Below are 20,600 nucleotides of genomic sequence, written 5' to 3' on the forward strand. Positions count from 1 at the left end.
AAGCCACTGTGCCGTTATAGAGAGGGTTCCTGCTTACAGAGGTGCTTGCAAATGGATGTTCCTCTGTATATATCTTTGAACACACTAATATGTGACCTCCCTCTTCCAGGCCAGTATGTCACCCTTCCCTTGGAAAAGAATGAGCAGTACGACCCTGAGAGTGTCGTGTGAGAAACTACGTGCAGGATGACATTAATCTGAACGTTCTAAGAGTCTAAACAAGGATGATGGGCTGCAGTGGGATACGAGAAGAACTATAGGACGAGATGTCAAAACATTTTTTGCAGTCATGGTCGTCAGCAGAATTGCCTGTAAGTTGGCAAAAGAAAAGGACAAAATGCATTGGCCTCTAAAGTTGGTCAAATTTGTGATATTTCTTTTGATCGAAGTAACTGAAACAAAATAATGAGATCAAATGTTTTCCAAATGAGAGTTAGTATGTTTAACTACAAAAGGTTGTTTATGAGTGTTGTAAAATGTGTACTTTGTGCTGTGAGAGGGAAAAGGAAATCTTCTGCCAGAAAAAATGAAGATAACAATGCAAATACCATATTGAAATGAAAGATTATCAATTGGCATTTTCTGGTGCTCGATACATGTAAGTAATATTGACATGATACATGAAATGCATTGGAAGTCCTTTGAGAATATTTCGTCAGAAGATGGTTGTTTTTGTAATTTTGCTACTATGTAGCATTGGTTGTGTCTTGCGGCTTTGACCTTTGGAGTCGATAGCCTGGTGAAGATTCAAAGATATTGGAAAAGGTGTGTGTGTAAAAGTGGCTTACCGGGTTCTTGCACGCACCCTCGCACTTGTGAATTTACTCAATGAATTGGAAAAATACCAGTGATTCCATGTAGATATTGAAAGGTTTAAACCATTTCGAGATTCATTGATTCCAAATTGCACATCTTATAATGCCTTCGATTCTTCCTATTGAGCAAAGTTGGTTTTGCTTCTTGATGTAAATTAATGAGATATATTCTGTATTATATATAAAGACGTATGTAAATAGAAATTATTCACTTGTTATATCAAAAATGCATTTATTAAGTTTCGTTCCTGTACATTGCTTCCATCCAGTATAAACAGTATATGAATGTTCAAAGTAAGTTAAATTGTTGTCACAGTTGATGGTGCAAAGTATGCAATTTCAATCTAGTTTGTGACAATGTGTAATGCATGCACGGGGACCCTGACGATTTGAATTTGGTACCACTTAGAAGGTTAGTGGCTCCTGACCAGTTTTACAGTATTCCATGAGCCATTTACTCGTTTATTTGAGGCGTATGGTAATTTTGGTGAGGAGCAGGGGCCTAATGCTATTGTCCGTTTAGTAGCTCACTTGAGTTCTTTAAGGCTAGGTATTCATAGCTGTTCCCTTGAGAACTCGTGGACTTGTGGTGTTGCCAGGGCATGTCCCTGGTTCAACCAATTGGAACATCGAAGCCAAAGAAAGGTTCACCTTGCTTGTGGTGCGTTACAAGGTCACAGGCAGACAGTCTGTCGATACGCAGCCTTGGTTGTGACAGTCATTGGTCTGTAGGAAAGCATTGCAAAAACAGTAAGAAACTTCATGCCCATATTCTTCCTTCAAATTTGGCCCAGGAAGTTAAATTTTGTTGCTTCTGCCTTCCGAGCATATTGCCACATACAACTCTGTGTATAGTCAGTCCAATGAACTAGTCTGAAAATATAACAAAATAGGTAGAAATTATCATAAGTTGCCCAAGTCTGTCATCTACATGTTTGTCGGGGCAATAAAGAAATAATACTGTTTGTTGCAAAGAGTTAACATTCGGTCAGTGTTGAGTATACGGCCATGTTTGTTCGTGTACTTGGATGTCTACTGTGTATGTATGTCAATAATTGTTGATTAATCCCAGTGTGTCTTCGAATTATTGCAACTAAAGGTGCATTGTTACATACTGCACACCCAAATATGTCAGCTGCTTTTGTGTTCAAAGGTATTTGTCATTTAGAAATTTGTGCAAGAAAACGGAATTGTATTGGCTGAATCAAATTATGAAAACATATTTGGGTTTGACAGTATTTTTGCTGTCATAAGCTTATGTCTCATGCTGCTGATTTTAAAGACATTCTGTTGAGATGACGTGGTTACCCGTCATTGACAAGGTTAGTTATAAATTGGGTGCTAACAAAATGTTACTGGAGACGAAAATGCTCTTTTAACCCCTTTATGTTTAATTTCCCGATTCATCCATGATTAGTTCAATATTCAGATTATTCAAGCAAAACAGTTGGAATATAAAAAGTGTTATAGAATCTCAGTGCAAACCGCAAAATGTTATAAAATTATATGACTCGCCGAATAGAATATATTACGCAATCGGCAATGTGAACCGTACAGTATAACAATGGATGGATTACTATGTAAATAAAACAGATGATGAGAGAACAATGTAGTCTTCAGATGTCAACAACTGGTATGGTTTGTTACAATAGACCAACATCAGTGCTCTAGCAAAGCTACTGACGCTATCTGGCTGGCAGTCAACAATATTTTGTCTCTTTATTTGCTGTAGAACTTTATTTTTTGTGGAAATGTAAATGTCTACTTCTTAAGATGAGACTTAAGATTTTTTTACCTTGGACATGTTCTTATTAAAACTAAACGTTTCTTCAGGGCAGTATTCATTAAGACTTATTTTTATACGTTTTTAAGATTTTTCTACTTGTTTATTTGATGCTTCCCTATTTTTCACTGCCTCAGTGTTGTGACAGTTGACAGAATTCAATGTAGAAATGACGAGTTCGGATGCAAAAGGCACTATAAATACCATTAAAAAATGAGACAATCGAGGTAAAATGAAGCTGACAGTATTAACTGGAATCTACATACCTATTACAATTTCAATGCAAAACTTGCAAAATCCAATCAAAAATCATGCAAAAACCATTAAAGACACTGCAGAAAAGTTGAATTTACTCGAGAAAACCTGAAGTGGATTGTGATTTTTGCTTCTTAACTCTTCAAATTGTATGAAAATCAAAATTTACGGTGATAATCAAATCTATTGTATTTATGAATATTTATGTCATATATCCAAAGCTGTTTTCAAGATGATGTCTTGTTTATACACGTTCTCATTGTTCTGTCATTAAGGTATGGTCGGCTAAGGATGCTATAGGCCTGCACTGTCTAAATAACTTCCAAATATAAGTGCTGGGACTGGTTCTTATTCTTCATGTTAAGGTGCACTATTACTGAACAGTGATTCATGGGGGAGGGATATATTGCTTCTCATAGATGCACTGGTTTTTCACCAAATCCTGATAAGACTATTCGCTGGACTTTTTAGTAACAGGAGGAAAGTGAAATTATTGTCTTTTTTGACTATGATACTATTCCAAGCAAGGTCTTTACTTCTAATGCAAATGTGAAAAGTTTCATTCCTTCAGGTAATTATGAAGAGACCTTGATTTTCTTACAGCATTTTGTTGGGACGGGGGAAATTTTTTGTGATCCGAAGTACTTAGTATTATCAAGTATCCATTCTTGGTATAATAAAGGAAAGGATATCGCCAAAACACTGAATGGTTGTACTCCCGTGCTTGGTTGTACGTACATGTATAAATTGTTATTGCATACTTGTTTGCCTTAATTTGGCTGATGCGAGTTGAATCGAGGTGTCAATGAAAGGAGAATCAAAAGCTGTACAAAGCAATTATTAAATTAAGATTGTAAATTCACTCAGGATTTTATCATGAAATAAAGGTTTGATTTGATTGAAAATGTAACTCAACGCTCTTGGTTTGATTTATCTATGAGTTTCTTGACCAGGATAGTTCTATGAGTGGTGCAAGACAATGATTGCCCACGGAAAATAGTTGGAGATAGTAAGTTGTCTGCCATCCCAAGTGGAACCTATTGCAGGTGCTACCTACTCAGGTCCACCATCAAGGACATTTCCAAGCTGTTTTGAGTAGTCCACGTGGTCTTGAGTAGTCAATGCCGGATGTCCGCCTATCATTGCCCATCACTATAGAGATAGTCCTGTCTTGAGTAGTGTATGCTGACACAACCTATCATTGTCCACCACTATAGAGATAGTCCTGTCTTGAGTAGTGTATGCTGACAAAACCTATCATTTGCCCACCACTATAAAGATAGTCCTGTCTGTAGTGTATGCTGACACAACCTATCATTGCCCACCACTATAGAGATAGTCCTGTCTTGAGTAGTGTATGCTGACAAAACCTATCATTGCCCACCACTATAGAGATAGTCCTGTCTGTAGTGTATGCTGACACAACCTATCATTGCCCACCACTATAGAGATAGTCCTGTCTTGAGTAGTGTATGCTGACACAACCTATCATTGCCCACCACTATAGAGATAGTCCTGTCTGTAGTGTATGCTGACACAACCTATCATTGCCCACCACTATAGAGATAGTCCTGTCTTGAGTAGTGTATGCTGACACAACCTATCATTGCCCACCTCTAGAGAGTCTTGTCTAGAGTGGTGTATGCTGACACAACCTATCATTGCCCACCTCTAGAGAGAGTCATGGGTGGTGTTTGCTGACTGACACACATCATCATCATCCACCTCTGCTGAGATAATCTTGAGTGGTATATGCTGTCACAACCTATCATTGTCGACCAGGAGAGAGAGAGAGAGTCTTAGGTGGTGTTTGCTGACACATCTATCATCCACCTCTGGAGAGATAATCATGAGTGTCATAAACTGTCACTAGTACTGTCTGGAGTGATGATGTCACAACCTATCATTGGGAAGGCATTTAGGCAGTGATGATGTGATCCCAGGATGGGACACACCTAGACAGGTGGTGGGTGGTGGGGACAGACTAACAAAACATGCATCAAACCAGGCTTATCCAATGCCCTTATTGTCCCACTCGACGCAATTCGGGACAATTGTCACATTCAAATTTGTCAACGACAACCTAGAGGCAAGTGACGGCCAATGTGGAAAAGAGCACCGACAACCACAACGAAATGGTTGCGGCCATGAGGCATGAAATATTTTACTGAGATAAAAGGCTTCAAATAGACAATTCGATAACTATTTTTAATTCTGTTTTCGATAATTAGTTATTTTGTGGCACAATCTATCTGTGATTCAAATGGCAGACGGGTAAGTGCATTAGAACTATTCACACTTGCCTTGCAATGTTTGTCCGACTAACGATTTGGACATTTGTCCGCTTTTATGTATCTTTTTGCGGACAGTCTCTTTGCTTCTGTAAGATACTCGGCATGCCGTCTTTTGACTAGGTGGTTGTGTGGGTTGTGCGACCTTCGATAGCTTGCCCCCTTTGTTAGGTGAGCCCTAGGACCTAAGGACAGGCTCCCCGCCCCTGCCCTGGCTCACTCCCCAGTTTGACATGGGGCTAGGGAGCGTATGTCAACCTCCTCCAGGAACCAATGAAAGTCTGTTATTATAATGAGGTAAACAATGACACGTGCTAGTCTTGTAGTTTGCCATCTTCAGGCAGCGATGATTGTGACGTCATACATCAGGTTGGTGTAGGCACGAAATTCTTCACCCGCGTGTAACGGTGTATTGCATGCTGTTTGACACATGTGTCTTGTACAACCATTATTAGACAATAAACAATGGAGTTCGGTTTAGGCAAACAAGGTGAATAATCAAGTTATCACATCGTGCTAAATGCTACATTTTAGTCTTCAGTGTTGATAACAAGGTCTAGGCTAGTAGGCCTAAATCGGCTGCTAGCGCTAATTAGGCCCCTCAAGGGCCTAGATGCCAGCAACAGCACTAGGCCTACCATCATCCCGACACACATCATGTATCATGTCCATCCATATGTGTGTCACACTGCACTCGGTGCTCTGTGTGTAGGCTGTACTGATCGTTCTGTTGTGTTCGGACTAGCACGTGTCATTGTTTACCTCATTATAATAACGGATTTTCATTGGTTCCTGGAGGAGGTTGACATACGCTCCCTAGCCACATGTCCCAGTTTGGTCTGGTGACACTCTAAATAATGCAAATCATGTAGGCATTGTACTTGCCATAGACCAAGTGCTGTCCATCTAAATAGACCTTTTCGAAGAAGACCAATCAAAGCCTCTACAAATCAAATGCGCACACTCAAAAGGCCTAAGCCGACTTTGGACAATACCATAGGCCTACGCCATTGTGAGTGTGAACCTTTGTTCCAGGTGAAGCGCATGACTGGTCAGCACCCAAACAAACTTCTTTGAAAAGGTCAATTGAACACTGACTTACTTTTTCAGCGAAGGAGAAGGAAAGCGATTGTTGGCTCAGTTGAAGGCTGAGAATGGCGATCCACTAGGTGCCCCATTTGATCTACCAGTTGCTATCACCACTGACAAACTGCAATTGATATGTAATGCATTGCTACAAAAGGTATGGATTGATTTGAGGTCTTGGAATGTGATGTATTCAAGCCAGTGCTGCAAATAGTTGATGAATAGTGCTTGTAAACATTGGTGCTACACACTGATCACTTGTATGTGTTACTTTTTAAAGCTTGCCCGACAAAAATTGTTTTGACATTGACATGAGATACTGGTAGAAATAAGTTCAGTCTTCTAACTCATTTATTAACATTAAAAAGGAGGATTGAAGGGTAGGTCTATTCCATTCAACTTGATTTATGTTGCTTAATGTCATTATTGCTTAATTGATTGCTTTCCAGGAACAAACTACGCCATATTCTTTCTTCGTTGATGATAAGGAAATCACCTCTAGTTTAGATGAAGCGTTGGACAAAGATGCACTCGAAAGTTCAGAGAAAGTCATTGAAATTGTTTACCAACCCCAGGCTGTGTTTAAGGTTCGAGCAGTCACAAGGTGTACCAGTACGATAGCTGGACATGCAGAGGCTGTGATTGCAGTAGCGTTTAGTCCTACAGGAAGGTAAGAACTTCTTGTAAACATCGTTTGGCATTGTTGGTAAAGTCATATTCAGGAACAGTTGAAAAGTTTCACACTGGTTTTCATTTAGTCTCTAGTGATCTTTTAATGGCAAACAAATTCCTAGTTCCTAGTGAGTAACTTGTACCCCTGAAGTACCATCGTTGTGCTTCAATCTTTTCAGGCATTTGGCTAGTGGTTCTGGGGACACAACTGTTCGATTCTGGGATGTAAATACAGAAACTCCACAATTCACATGCAATGGTAAGATAATCCCTCTACACCAAAAGAAATGTTAGAGTTTTCAGCACCGAGAATTTGTGATGATAATTGCCTATTGTAGCATGCCTGGTGGAATATTATGAAATATAGAACCATATAATTTGTGTGATATGTAACACAGAGGAAAGATTTGTCAATCTTCATAAATTCTTTCCCACAGAGAAGTATTGAGCGGTGATGTTGTCATTTCTAACTGTGGAAAAGCTGGTTCATAACTGTTATCTCAAACGTTTCTTTTCCAGGCCACAAGCATTGGATATTATGTATAGCTTGGTCACCAGATGGGAAGAAATTAGCATCTGGATGTAAAAATAGTCAAGTGAGTTGTTTATCAGACACTTTATCTAAAAGTGTTATGAATTTAGGTTTTGACCACTAAGCAATTGCAACAGAATTGAAACTACTTTGACTGATGATAAAAGCACAAATTAATACGATCACATTTATTGAAACCTTTTCCTTTCAGGTGTGTATATGGGATCCAACTACAGGGAAACAGCTAGGCAAAAACTTAGCTGGTCATTTAAAGTGGATAACGTGGTTGACGTGGAAACCTTTACATTTGTAAGTTACTGGAAATTTTAACCTTTTGCCAAATTAAAGATGAAATGATCAAATTCATTGATATTTTCTCCTCTTACGCAGAGTTACTGATGGTAGATCATTATATCTGATCATTGCAAGGTGTGACAGCTTGCCTTTCAAAGTCTGAGAAGTCGTCGCCTATGATGTAGAAGGTCTCCACATCTGTGGTGTCTTAAAATGTTAGCATCCTTGTACGTTAGTCACAGTTATTTTTTAGGTTGCATAGATCTTGATGAAGATATCTTTTTTTCAGAGACCCAGAATGTAGATATTTAGCAAGTTCTTCCAAGGTAGGTGAGAAAGTGTAATTATCAAATACAATTGTTTTGCTGAGTTTTTTGGTAATTTAGTATGATTTAACGCCACTTTTTGTCTCATGTGTGATTTTGAAACAAGTTTTCACAAAACCTCGATGAAGTCTCAGCATGTGATAAAAATCTATGACATGTATTTTCAGGATGGGACAGTGCGGATATGGGACACAGTGCTGCAGCAGTGTAAATTTGTTCTTGCCGGCCATCTCCAGTGTGTCTCGTGTGTGAAATGGGGTGGTAGTGATCTTCTTTATACGGCGTCACAAGATAGAACGGTCAAAGTGTGGAGAGCTGAAGATGTAAGGGAGTTGACTATTATTTTAAAGGAAGGCTATTGGTAGAAGCAAAGTTCCTGGAAGTTTCTGATAGGCTTTTGGCTTTCTGTTGAGACAAATGCACAGTCTTCTTTTTTATTTTTGGTAGTGTCAGTAGCTTTAGTCAATGATATGTACATCTGTTCAGTTATTAACACAAAGCCCAAGCCACATGAAACTTGACGTGTTGTTCGATAACTTCGACAATGAACAACTTCACATTCCCAGATAGTTTGAGTACCGTGACATGTAAATATGATGACACTCAATATGAATATGCAAATTGATCTTCTGTTTGCCATGTGGATGTATGTAGATCTGTACTTCAGTTGCCCCTCAAGGATTGATCAAGCAAAATCCCCAAAACGTCACCTTCTTCAACTTTGTCATGTATATCGGAAAAACTAAATCTGAAGGTTTTGTTGACTTTCGAATGGTCATTTGTAATTACATTCCTAATGGTCACTTCTGACTAATGACTTCTAATGACTTTCCAATGGTCTCTTCTGACGACTTCTCATCACTTCCTTAATGGTCACTTGTTTTTTGCAGGGTGTATTGTGTCGAACGTTACAAGGGCACGGACACTGGGTGAATACATTAGCTTTGAGTACAGACTATGTCCTAAGAACTGGTGCTTTTGATCCAGCAAATGCAACGATAGTGCCCCAAGATGTCTCCAGCAAATCAGGTGTGTAGCCAAGACATATTTTCCTGCCACAGTTGAATCTCCCTTTGCGGACACCTCTCTTTTCAGGACAACCTCTCTATAAAGGACACTATTTTTGGTCCCAAATTGGTTGTTTCCCTTCAATTTGACCTCTCCAATCAGGACACCTCTCTATTAAGGACAGCACTTGTCAGTCCAAAGGGAGTCTGTGATAGAGAGGTCCGACTGTATTTTCTGTTCATTTAGGACGTATGCAAAATTTTCAGATTTTTTTTGATACTCCCTCCCCTTATCCCATGCTTGCACTAGAGCCCATACTATCTCATTGAATTTAGCGCTAAAAAAGACTTTTGCTTGCAAGTATACCCTGGTAACTACATGTATACAAATGCTGAAGATTTGTGATGAAATTCATTCTGTGTTGATATCAAAGTCTTCAAACAGAGACCAAGCAAAACTAGCATCTTTTGAGATAATGCATTTTTTCAATATACTGTAATCTTAATATTTATGTACACCTGTAAGTATTCCTTCACCAGTTCTTTAAGACACCCAAGTATTTGTTTATATATATCTGGTCACATTGTCAGTCAGGATGGCTCCAGGAGTCTTAGAAAGAAGTGTTTTTGCAGCATTTTCCCAAAAATTGCCGGATATCCTATACAATTAGTATTGTAGACAGCTCAAAAATGATTGTGGCTGCGGTCCTAGGTTTCCAGTCGTGCGGCATCTGGCGACGCCTGTTCGCCAGATTTTCTTTGCATCAGTCAGTGTGTTATATTTATAAAACTTAGTGGCGTTTCCATACACTTGAAGAGGTTTCATCGGTAGCGGCCTGGTTCCTCCGATAAAGGAATTCTCAAAATAATGAACCTTTCCGAATATATTTGTCATCTTTGTCTCATTTGACTCCAGAATTTGAGACATTTGTTTGACTTCAAGGCATGGGTACGGTCCAGTTTTCCCTGATATATTGTATGTGTAAGCATCATATTTAATGTTACCGAACAACATACTGGGAGCAGGTAAAATGTACTGGAATGACATTGTGATTGCAGTTCGTTTATCCTTGATGAAGTCTCCTGAACACTTATCCTGCGGAATAATTAGGCATTTCACCTTGTCTAGAATATAACAGTACCTCTCCTCTAGTATTGGTGATTGTCTTCGATGAAGATAATAATATGTCCTTAAAGCCTCGTTTTTATAGTTATAAACAACTTTTAAACTGTGCAGTCCAGTTTCAGCAACCTGAAATATACTCCCGATGCGAAGCCAGTAGTTCATGTCCGATCGATTAAAGTTCTTACAATTCTCCTCAAACGATGGATGGTGATAGAAAATATCTATTGCATAAAAATATCTGCTCATATCTAAATCGCCTCTGGGTGTTTTGAATGTAATAATCGTTCCATATTTGTCCACTGGTGATATATGAACCATGCACAATACGGACGAAGCCAAAACTAAATTAAACAACACCCCAGAATAAATTACGACAAGATCCCAAGTGGGTCGCCAGGGTTTTGCCTCAGTCTTCCTCTGATTTTGTACGTAGCATGAAATAACGATGATAAACGCCACTGCAAGCATCGTCGTTATTATCATAACTGCTTTAATCACTTGATAATACGTCACCGCAACTTCTTGGCAAGCAGCTATCACATTACTTATCACAATCTGCGGGAAATTCTTAAACCAGACCATCACTAGGAACAACATTTGCTGTTTTATCATGATTCTGAAGCACAGCGCTTTACTCAGCACGTTGACGAAACTTGCCGTGCTGACTACTGTCCCCACGCAACAGAACACCAGCATGGAGCTCCGAATATGGACACTAACGGGACCGAGCACTAATCCTGGCTTAACGCGCAGTAGATTAACATAGAAAATCCAGTCGACGACGCAGTCTGCAATAATCCACATCACGCTGGCAAAACAGACGAATGTCCTGATCGTGCAGCCGTGTGATTGGCCATCGCAACCAACGGCCATGGCATCACCGCCAGTTTGCTCGTCTCCAGCATTTTCAATCGTTTTCTTCTTAGCTGTGATTGGTTGCTTTTCTTCAGCACTTTCACTGATTAGCTCTTCATTGTCGTTCATAGTTGGATCGGTTGTTGTCACTAATGTCACCTGTTACCTCTATCAGAATCCTTATGGTCCTTTAACCCAGTCTAATTATCCACTGTTCCAACGTCATTCCACCTACATATAAGTACACACATGTTCAGCTTTTCACTGGTTCTCCTGGATAAATCTCCTCAAATAATGTCATTCTGAACTTGAATTCATATATCTAGAACTTAATCTTAGAACTTAGAAATATGTTTATTTAGAAAAAAATCCTTTCTCCTTGATTGTTCCTGTTGTTTTGAAAATCCCAACTGTGTAGATTTGCCCTGGCTTACGAGGTAACTCATCCGATGTTGATAGATTGGAGGGCTGTTTGGCAATGCCTGCCTTTCCCCCTTGGCAATGCCTGACAGTTCCTGGCGATGTATTGGAATCCTGCATTGTTATAGCAGTCACGACTGTGTAGATCCACTTCCAACTGCAGCTGTCTTCGGTTGACTCTTATTAAGTGTCATCTGCAGTGAAACTCGATGACATATAGAATTCCAGTATCATATTCCTGTCAGATTCTGACTTTATTCCTCCAGTGAGTCAATTCAGTTTCTTGTCTAATTCCATCCACTCACTTGCCAGTTAGGGCCCAAGTCACTCAATTTTTTGGCCCAATACCATTCAGCTTGCCCAATTTTACTCATAACTTGCTCCAACATATCTAATTCTTCTCAGTTTCTGACCTAACATTTCTTCTCAGTTTCTTACCAACTGCTGTTCAGTTTTTGTCCACATTCTACTCAGTTTCTGGTACATGTATAATTCCACTGAAATTCTGCCCTAGTTCCTGACAGTTTTCAACCCAACTCACTGTGTTTCTGGCATGAATCCACCAACTTTCTGGACTACATGTGGCTCACCTCTGTTCCGAGAATGTTCTATGGGTCCATCTGCATTCGACTTAGTTTGTCACACCTGTTTTGAATTCTCGTCATCTGCAATACACGGGACGATATTTTTTTGGAAAATGTAATAGATTTCATCTTGCAACTAAAAATGTTTAATCAATTCACCTGTATACAGCTTGTAAAATGTACAGTAATGAATTTACCAATTTGAATAATTGTTAGTAATTGATTTTGAATTTATCCTCTGCCGACATTATATGTTATACAATTATCCAGCCATAGGTTACATTATCAGGCCTAAGTACTTCAATATTTCAACCAGTTGCAGCTGTTTTCAATTTTATCAATAACTTGTTCAGCCATTCAGTAGCGGAATAATACATACTTATAACCCGTTTGGGGGCGCCGTTGAAAATCCTCTACAAACATTTCAAATACTCCAAAATGATTGAAACACTCCTCTAGCCACTACAAGTCATCAAAATTAGGTGTTTAGAAAAGTGAAATTCCTGATTTTTCAAAAGGGGTTTGCTTCATCTTGAACAAATTTAAATGACCAATGGTGTCATCTAGGGCATTATCAGAAAGCTTTTGACTGCCCAGGCACCTTTTACTTAACAGTTGGCAGTTCCCATCATTGAATGTTCTACATTCACTACAGTGTCTGCTTTTCTTTAGCTCAATTACTATAAGGTTATGATTTATATTTTATGATTTGGTGCGCGCCCTCCAGTGTTGAAAAGTGGCAAAATGAATTAAGATAAGATTGAGGAACACTGCATTTTGTTTTATACTTGGGTCATATTCTCAATGATCTTCTTGACGTCAGACACATGTGGAATCAGCATCGCTATGCTTTGCATCCGATGTCTATCAATTTGGAATTCCCTGTGGTAGGTGTGCATCCACTTGTGTACAGTGTACGTGTCATTTGGCAAAACGCTTTGCAGTAGCGACTTTCTTTTGTTTATTTTCAAGGAGACGCAGAGATTTTTTTGTTTTCTGGTCATGTTTACTTTGGTAATGATAATTTGACCAATCTTGCACCAATCTTGGATTTGTTTAGCAATGTCGTCTGCTGGCTGAGGCATGAAGTGTTTTGGATCAGCTAAGTATATCGTATCCTCTATGTTATACTTGGTCCTATTCCTGTAGATGTTTAGGATGTCCGTCACCATTTTTGGTCCCGTTTGCGCGAGTATGTATTTCTGCTTTCGAAAACGATCAGTGAGATTGTCAATTATCATTTTAAAGAATGAATGTTTGGGCACAGCTCCCATCAGTGCATTGCATGCGATGTATTCCATTCCATTCCCAAAGAAAGCTGCATGGATAAATGGTTCACTTGCTATAAAGCAGTAGTGTTTCTTTGTGAACATGTCAATACTCCTTAGTGCTTCCATGTCCAAATCGGCATAAACACCGCCGAATTCATAAAGAATAAAATAACGTATTGCGTCCGCTTTTAAAATAGGTTTTCTGTAACTGGTGAATAGTCTGTGATACTGGGGAAACCGTTTGCGCATAAACGCGTCAGCATCTTGATCTGTCCAAAACCAGTACTGCCACCTCGGATGCTTTTTAGCCCAGCTACCGACCAACTCCTGGAACTTAAACGGAATGTTGTAATTCTTCCATGTTTGATGGATAATGTGAGGAATGGGACCATCTTGTGTTGATATTGGTGGCACTCTGTTCAAGTCTTTATCACGGTAAAAGATTGGGTACTCTGGTTTACTATCTGGTAACTTTTTACCAACTTTCGTCGTAGCAACTTTAACTACATGCTTTTTAATGACATTTTTGTTCGTTTTAAATTTTCGTCCTGTCTTTTTCTTGTCATCTTTTTGTGTTTCTTGTTCTTGATTATTGCATCTCTGAAATGATCTCTCCACTGATTCCAGGATTCGCCTCTCGTCTGTAATCCTGGTGGAATAGACCGGGTTCGAATCAAGTCTCGGTGGCACCACATCTGGTTTCAATTTGAATCCTTGGCTGCTTCTATCCCCCACATTACCGTATTGGACGCTCAAGTGTGACACCGACTTCCCAGTAATCATCATGTAGTTATAAAAGGTCACCAGACCCATCAGCTGTAGTACTATAAAGATGACCATACCCGTTTGGCAAACCCTTTTTAAATCGGTCAACAGGAAGAATCTCACAACTGACCTGAAAAAGATGCATTGTCATCAATAAAAAATGTCACTTTGTCATACAGTCCAAATCACAATGGACATCCCGTAAATCACATCACTGGCACGTCAGTGGTGTGTCATTGATGCACTATCCAGTACGTCAGTCGCACGTGAGTCACTCCTATCGTCGAACCTAGCTATCCTTCATAATCATGAAAAACTTCACTGTGGAGTTATGTTTAACATACTTACTCCATTTCTGCTGATTCCTTCTTCCTAGACCTATAAAGTTCACTTTGCAGCTGTGTTTTTGCGAGTGTTCAACTCTAACACTATTGTGTGAACCTCCGCCCAATTCAGTGCTGTTGCAATTACTATTTACCAAACTTCACTACTGCTATTAATAGACCCTATCCCCTACAAATTCGTGGATAACATTTACCCATTGAGTTCTTTTACTAAGCCATAATTTCACCCAAAGCCCCTGCAACTCACCTTACTTTCTTGTGAAATTCCTCAAAAATCTCCACAGGAGATAGGGCAAACCATGGATGGAACCGTCTTTTGAAATTGCAAGTACAGTAGAACCTCTCTATTGAGGACACCCTCAGGACTGACAAATGCTGTCCTTAATAGAGGTGTCCTGATTAGAGAGGTCAAATTAGATAGAAACAACCAATTGGGACCAAAAGTAGTGTCCTTGATAGAGAGGCTGTCCTCAATATAGAGGTGTCCACTAAGGGAGGTTCCACTGTATTTCAAAAGCTGCACATTTAAGTGTTATTTGTCACAATGCCTAAGAAAATGCAGTTATCGAAATCTTTTTACATTCTGTGGACATCTTACTTAATTTTGTGTTAGAAGACCTGGGGCCATTTTGGACACTATTCTTTCCCATTCTCGTATATCAAGTGGCATTATAGAAAGATAATCAGTATTTGAATAGTTTCCAATGAGATGAGAGTTCTAATATGTATAAATAGACATTTTCATAACTGTAAAATGCAAATAAATGAACAAGTCTGGAAGGTCAAAATCATTGTGTTTCATTCAGGCTATGTCATTTGTGTTATCATTCACGCAAGTTTTAATCTGAATGTAATTTTCAAAATGTATTTTTGTTTTGCTATCGCATGGTGTACATTGGCTAGTGCTTAACTGCATGTGTTGCTTGATGACGTCATAGACCACAAAAGCAGTCAATCATTATCGTAGCCTGTAAATTTATCGCTAAAATTATCTTTAGTGAAATGGTTTAGTTCATGGTAAAGCTATTTGAGAAGATTGGCGCCATGTGTCCAGTCCCTGGACATTGCATCAACCCCGTCTTCCAAAACCCATCAACAGCAGTCAGATCCTTCTCACTGTCAAAATAGGTAACATTCCCTGACCCTTGACCGGGATTTGGAAGCAAGGGTAAAGTAGACAAAGTCTGCTTGAAATATTGTAAAGTTCCAAATATATCCGATTCCAGGCCCTGCTTCTGGGCGTCATGGTAACTGTATGTAATATTACCCGCTGAATTCATAGACCTCGCACTGAATACCAGTTCCCCAAATATGAGGAATTTATGTGGTGGGTAGAAACGGAACTCGTAATCAATTTTGTCGAATGTTATGTTGTTGAAGTTGTTGCAGTCTGTGATACTAATGGCACAGTCTGTGGTGTTCTCCGAGTAGCAGTTGAAAGCGTTGTTGACGTCCGGGGAAAGGCTGGATTTTTTCACATAGAAAAGTTCAGAATTGTTGATTTTAGCAAATCCATACTGTACTTGTACAACATTGTAACTCCAGTATGCAATCATAGGATCCTTTATGGTTGCAAGTTGTGTGTGTAGTGAGTCGTCTTTGGCCGACCTGCAGTCCTTGTAGAAGTTGGGATGGTCAAGGAAAATTGAAACGTTGTCAAAATACTTAGCAGTGTTGAGTTTCCCGTCGAAAATTCCTGTGGGAATCTGAAAGGTCAGGCCAGCCCCCTCTCCACTGTATCCTAACTGGTTGAAAAAAAATGTCAGGGATGCGCACAGGACAGTAGCTATCATTCCAGCTATCATGAATCCTCCCAAAACTTGTGTATTATGCTTCTCCTTCTTTGTTTTCTTTGATTTGAGTCCCTTTTTGACCCTGTGTTTGTAAACGATGTAACGAACAACTATTATCAAAAGTCGTAGAATTGAGCCTAAAATCGCTAATGAGAGTTTACCGGTTTGAGCAAAACTGATGGGTACCTCGTGGCAGGCAGCTATCATGGTATTCAGGATTATCTGTGGCAGGTCCTCGCACCAGAGAGCGATCACGTTAATCAAGTCACCGGAAACAAACGGGGCGTTCCAAAAATGTTCACGACATAAATTAAGGATTTCCACTGCAACTATCACAGTTCCGGTACAACAAAAAAAAAGTAAGGCAATCCATATGCCCTCATCGACAGGACCGTAGATCAGACCGCTCTGGATGTTATAGACAGAGTAAAACAACAACCAATCAAATATCCAGTCTAATACGATTACAAACAGCGCCACTGTGATCGAGATGTACTGGACGATTATGTTGTTCTTCAAACGAGTGAAGCAGCCAGGTTTGATTTCTGTTTGTGTCTCATTGTCTTTGAGTTGCATGGCCGTGTTTGGAGGCATGGTCATCTTGGAGACTTGGCTGCGATGGTCTTTCCTTTATGCTTGAACTGGAAGTTAACTGTTTCACAAACTTTACAAGTTTCCACACTTTGAAATGCTTGAGTCAGAACTTAACCAATAATGGTTAGTGAGGAGTTATGATCTATTCCACAACAGAATTAATGCAAATGAAATTTGTCCTCGGGGAAAATTCCAAGTTTTATCTTCGGGATGTATCCTCAACTTTTATTAGAAGATGCTTATATCCAATGTCTTTATCCGCTGCTGTGGGCTTCCAAAGTGTTGGCAAAATGAGACGTTTGATGCTCCAGTGAGAATATTTTGCTTAAGTTCACTGTGTGCTGCAGGTTGCAAAGTCAAATATCAGTCAACTGAAATAACACAGCAACAAAATCCAACCACAGTCAACAGGCCAATCTCATGCTGGGAAAATTCTCCTCTGTCACCTCTTTTAGGCTGTGGAAAGTGAAAAATCCAATATTTCACCAACTGACTAATTGATATTTTGAACAATAATGGCCTTATCAGTGTTTTTGATTGTACTCGTTGCCTGTTAGCATGTAAATAAGTTATACTAGCTGTTATGCACAACCTTACCTTATCGCAAATCAGATAAATATGACATCTAAAATATTGTCCCATATCTTAATGGTTGTCTATCTGATAAGCTTTCAATTTATTTTTTATCACTTCCTGAGCAAGTCTTTGTACATCATTGCTGATTAGAATAATGTTTTTTTTCAAGAGCCCTGATTAACTTTTTCAAGACCCATTACGCATTATGCAACAAAAGCAGTGATCAGTCGCCTTTAACCCTTTAAGGGAAGAACCAAAAGAGGCTTCTCGATAAACCCAATTACCACAAAGATTCTTGATCTTGTTTTTTTTGTTTGGCCCAATCAATCATCACTTGAAAGTTTATGCTAAAGTGTTTGAACTGTTTGAAGTTAGTAACATATGACTATTTGGGAGATTCCCAACCATTTACAAACTTTGTCTTCCAGATGACGACCTGAAGACTAAAGCATTAGAAAGATATAACGCAGCCAAGGTAAGAAGTCAGAGATAGATGTCTGTTAAGAGTTGACCATTGGCACCACCATTTTGGCTATAAGTTGATGTCCCAAAGCAGTTAGAACTCCTTTAAAATCAAGTGAATACCAATTTCAATGGTGGAAGGCGGTTCTCTGGAAAACAAAGACTTGACTCCTAGCCTTGAAACTGGCATTGACTTTGTTGTGAACGTGTGCTAATTGCTGTAGGACTTCAACTTCTAGCAAAAATGGTTGTGCCTTTGGTCACCCTTTATAATGTCACTGTAAGAAACATTCAAACTGACACCACAGTCCAACAGCCCATATCTGTTTGTCGCCAAATATCAGTCCTATCCCGTATTATAGGCCAGCTAATTTGAGGTGCTTGAATATCATAGAAGGTAACAAAATGCTTGATGGACAAGTTTCTCTCATTTTTCAGGGCTCTGACCCTGAATGTCTCGTGTCTGGTTCCGATGATTTCACCATGTATCTCTGGCACCCGGAAACTGAGAAGAAGCCAGTAACACGGATGACAGGTCATCAGCAGCTCATTAACGAGGTCCAGTTCTCACCAGATACCAGGCTCATCGCCAGCGCTTCGTTTGATAAATCGGTCAAATTATGGGATGGTAAGACAGGAAAGTAAGTTGCCTTGAACAGATTCGGTTAATCAGATTCAGTCTAGGTATCCAGACTTGATCTGCATATGTTTTTGTCCGCTTCAGAGCATTCAAAGGGGTACACCGTTCGTAGGGCCAGATCTACTCAAAACTAATTTGAGGTGCTTGAATATCATATTTTTCAGATATCTTGCATCACTACGAGGTCACGTGAGTCGTGTTTACCAAATAGCATGGTCAGCCGATAGTCGTCTGCTCTGTAGCGGTAGTTCAGACTCCACGCTGAAAGTTTGGGACTTGAAGACGAAGAAGTTACTGCACGATCTACCAGGTCATGCTGATGAGGTAGGCATGCTTTTGTTTGCATCCAATAATTTCAAATCTTATGGACGAATGGGGCAGGGGGCGTACAGTTATGGTACATGTGAGACCATTTAGCAACACCAAAGAGATCTTCTCAACTGAAAGATTGACCCAAAAAAGCTAAAAACATTTATTTAGACACCAAATTTGCTGGTTTTATAATGAAGCAGTGCAGAGTTATAGCTATTCAATTCCCCTCAATCAGTAACCTTTTTTTTCCATTCTAGGTATACGCAGTGGACTGGAGTCCCGATGGCCAAAGAGTAGCCAGTGGTGGAAAGGATAAAGTACTCAAATTGTAAATGAACTCGCAATATAAGCTTGATTTGAAAAACCAAAAGAAATTTCTTCTTTCACCAAAATAGATACCGTATTTATGCGTATTTAGGCACACCGCGCTGATATTCAGGTAACGCTTACCTCCTGAATATCAGCGCATGCGCATGACAATGAGAAAAAATAAAGCAAAGATAACTACAAAAAACCTGTGTTGTTTATTGTTCCAAGTACAGGAATGCTGATAATATTTAATCTAATATCTACTGTTTATTATCCAAAACGAACATGTATGTACACAATCTGGCAGGAACCGCACAGTGTGCGAGGTAAAGCACTTTTGCATCAGCCATACAAGAATCCCATACTTCCGGGAGACTGTGTTGTCACCTGTGCACCATGCAGTATAACCATGCAGCACCTTTCTAATCTAAAACCTCGTGTTTGGTGAATTCACCCGATGGGAAAATTATCGTATAATCTTATGATATAGTACTTATTGCCATGCTATTCTACATTTCAGATGGAGACGATAAAGCAGCCCACCTCTAGAGAGTTGGATGTTTCAAAGGCAATTTTCTGTCAACAAACAGCGCTGGCAGAAGTTTCAGATACCTTGAAAACCTTCCACAGTGGAAAACAAAATTGAATTCCTCTGTAGACTAAGTACTGAAGATGTGAAAGAATAAACAAATGTTTTATGAAAACTGTTTTATGCTTGGCACAATCTTTATCCCACTCTCGTCACAAACCCTTTAACTCATAAGACCACCTCCCTCATCATGTATTATGTCTCGCACCATGTTGGCAAAATGTAAGGGGTAAGTTCGTATGGTTGTGCCTGCCTTGTCCTGTACCAGACGGTGGTGGTGCCAATGCAACATTGGTCTGGTTGTGACTGTCTCATCTTGCACACCATGTTGGAAAGACGGGGTGGTAAAATGGTCCTGGGCTTGATTCGGTCTAGTCATTCTCACCTCGTTTGCAAAATGGTGTGGTTTGTGGTTGTGTTGTCTCAATCGAAATGTTGACAAGACAAGAAGTTGCCATCCCGATTCGTACTGATGTTGGCTACTGTTCGCTCACCGTGTTTGCACTCGCCAACTTCTTGTCATCGTTGGGAGAGATGAAACGGGAAACACCAGAGCGAACCCGACCTGCCAATATGGTGAGACAGTCTCAACCAGACCATCTTGCAAACATGGTGAGGGAGAGTTAAAACCAGACCGTATCGCAAACATGGTGAGAGAGAGGTGAGACAGTCACAACCAGACCGTCTTGCCAACATTGTGACTGAGAGAGACAGGATAGTCACAACCAGACCGTATCAAGCCTGGAAACCTCCACCGTCTTTCAAACATTGTGAGTGTAGAGACATGCAGTCACCAGTAGACCGAGTCGGGTCTGGTACATCCACAATGTTGGATGAGTCCTTTGCACTCTGGTTGTTACTGTCTTGTCCCTCTCTTTTGGTGAGCAGGGCTGTGATAT

The 20,600-nt window shown here is 39.8% G+C and overlaps 4 protein-coding genes across 4 annotated transcripts in view; 2 read left to right on the top strand and 2 right to left on the bottom strand.

Moving 5' to 3' along the window:
• The window catches only part of LOC135503625 (E3 ubiquitin-protein ligase ZNRF3-like), a 43,963-nt gene extending 40,229 nt beyond the window's left edge, over positions 1-3,734 (top strand). The window contains exon 9 of the mRNA XM_064797268.1: positions 110-3,734. Within this exon, the coding sequence (XP_064653338.1) occupies positions 110-171 (62 nt within the window). The 3' untranslated portion in view covers positions 172-3,734. The remainder of the gene's footprint in view (positions 1-109) is intronic.
• Positions 3,735-4,988: 1,254 nt separating this feature from the next.
• Positions 4,989-19,816, top strand: LOC135503626 (notchless protein homolog 1-like). The gene is made up of 14 exons (XM_064797269.1): positions 4,989-5,127; positions 6,255-6,387; positions 6,680-6,900; positions 7,082-7,161; positions 7,422-7,498; positions 7,646-7,743; positions 8,018-8,054; positions 8,222-8,377; positions 8,945-9,083; positions 17,818-17,864; positions 18,290-18,492; positions 18,656-18,815; positions 19,061-19,131; positions 19,633-19,816. The coding sequence occupies exons 1-14, from the start codon at positions 5,117-5,119 to the stop codon at positions 19,643-19,645; spliced, it is 1,446 nt and encodes a 481-aa protein (XP_064653339.1). The 5' UTR covers positions 4,989-5,116; the 3' UTR covers positions 19,646-19,816.
• LOC135503627 (uncharacterized) lies at positions 9,562-12,075 on the bottom strand. The gene has a single exon (XM_064762397.1). It carries the CDS (start codon positions 11,169-11,171, stop codon positions 9,729-9,731), a length of 1,443 nt encoding a protein of 480 aa, XP_064618467.1. The 5' UTR covers positions 11,172-12,075; the 3' UTR covers positions 9,562-9,728.
• Positions 15,259-16,819, bottom strand: LOC135483786 (uncharacterized). Its single transcript, XM_064764825.1, has one exon. It carries the CDS (start codon positions 16,817-16,819, stop codon positions 15,434-15,436), a length of 1,386 nt encoding a protein of 461 aa, XP_064620895.1. The 3' UTR covers positions 15,259-15,433.
• Positions 19,817-20,600: the final 784 nt, after the last annotated feature.

The sequence above is a fragment of the Lineus longissimus genome, chromosome 2 (genome assembly GCF_910592395.1).
Source record: "Lineus longissimus chromosome 2, tnLinLong1.2, whole genome shotgun sequence".
Taxonomy (NCBI): Eukaryota; Metazoa; Nemertea; class Pilidiophora; order Heteronemertea; family Lineidae; genus Lineus; species Lineus longissimus.

Coding starts and splice junctions, on each gene's coding strand:
- LOC135483786 (XM_064764825.1), bottom strand. CDS start 16,819: ATGACCATGCCTCCAAACACGGCCATGCAACTCAAAGACAATGAGACA.
- LOC135503626 (XM_064797269.1), top strand. Junction 7,162..7,421: donor TCCACAATTCACATGCAATG/GTAAGATAATCC, acceptor TTTCTTTTCCAG/GCCACAAGCATTGGATATTA. Junction 7,499..7,645: donor CTGGATGTAAAAATAGTCAA/GTGAGTTGTTTA, acceptor TTTTCCTTTCAG/GTGTGTATATGGGATCCAAC.
- LOC135503627 (XM_064762397.1), bottom strand. CDS start 11,171: ATGAACGACAATGAAGAGCTAATCAGTGAAAGTGCTGAAGAAAAGCAA.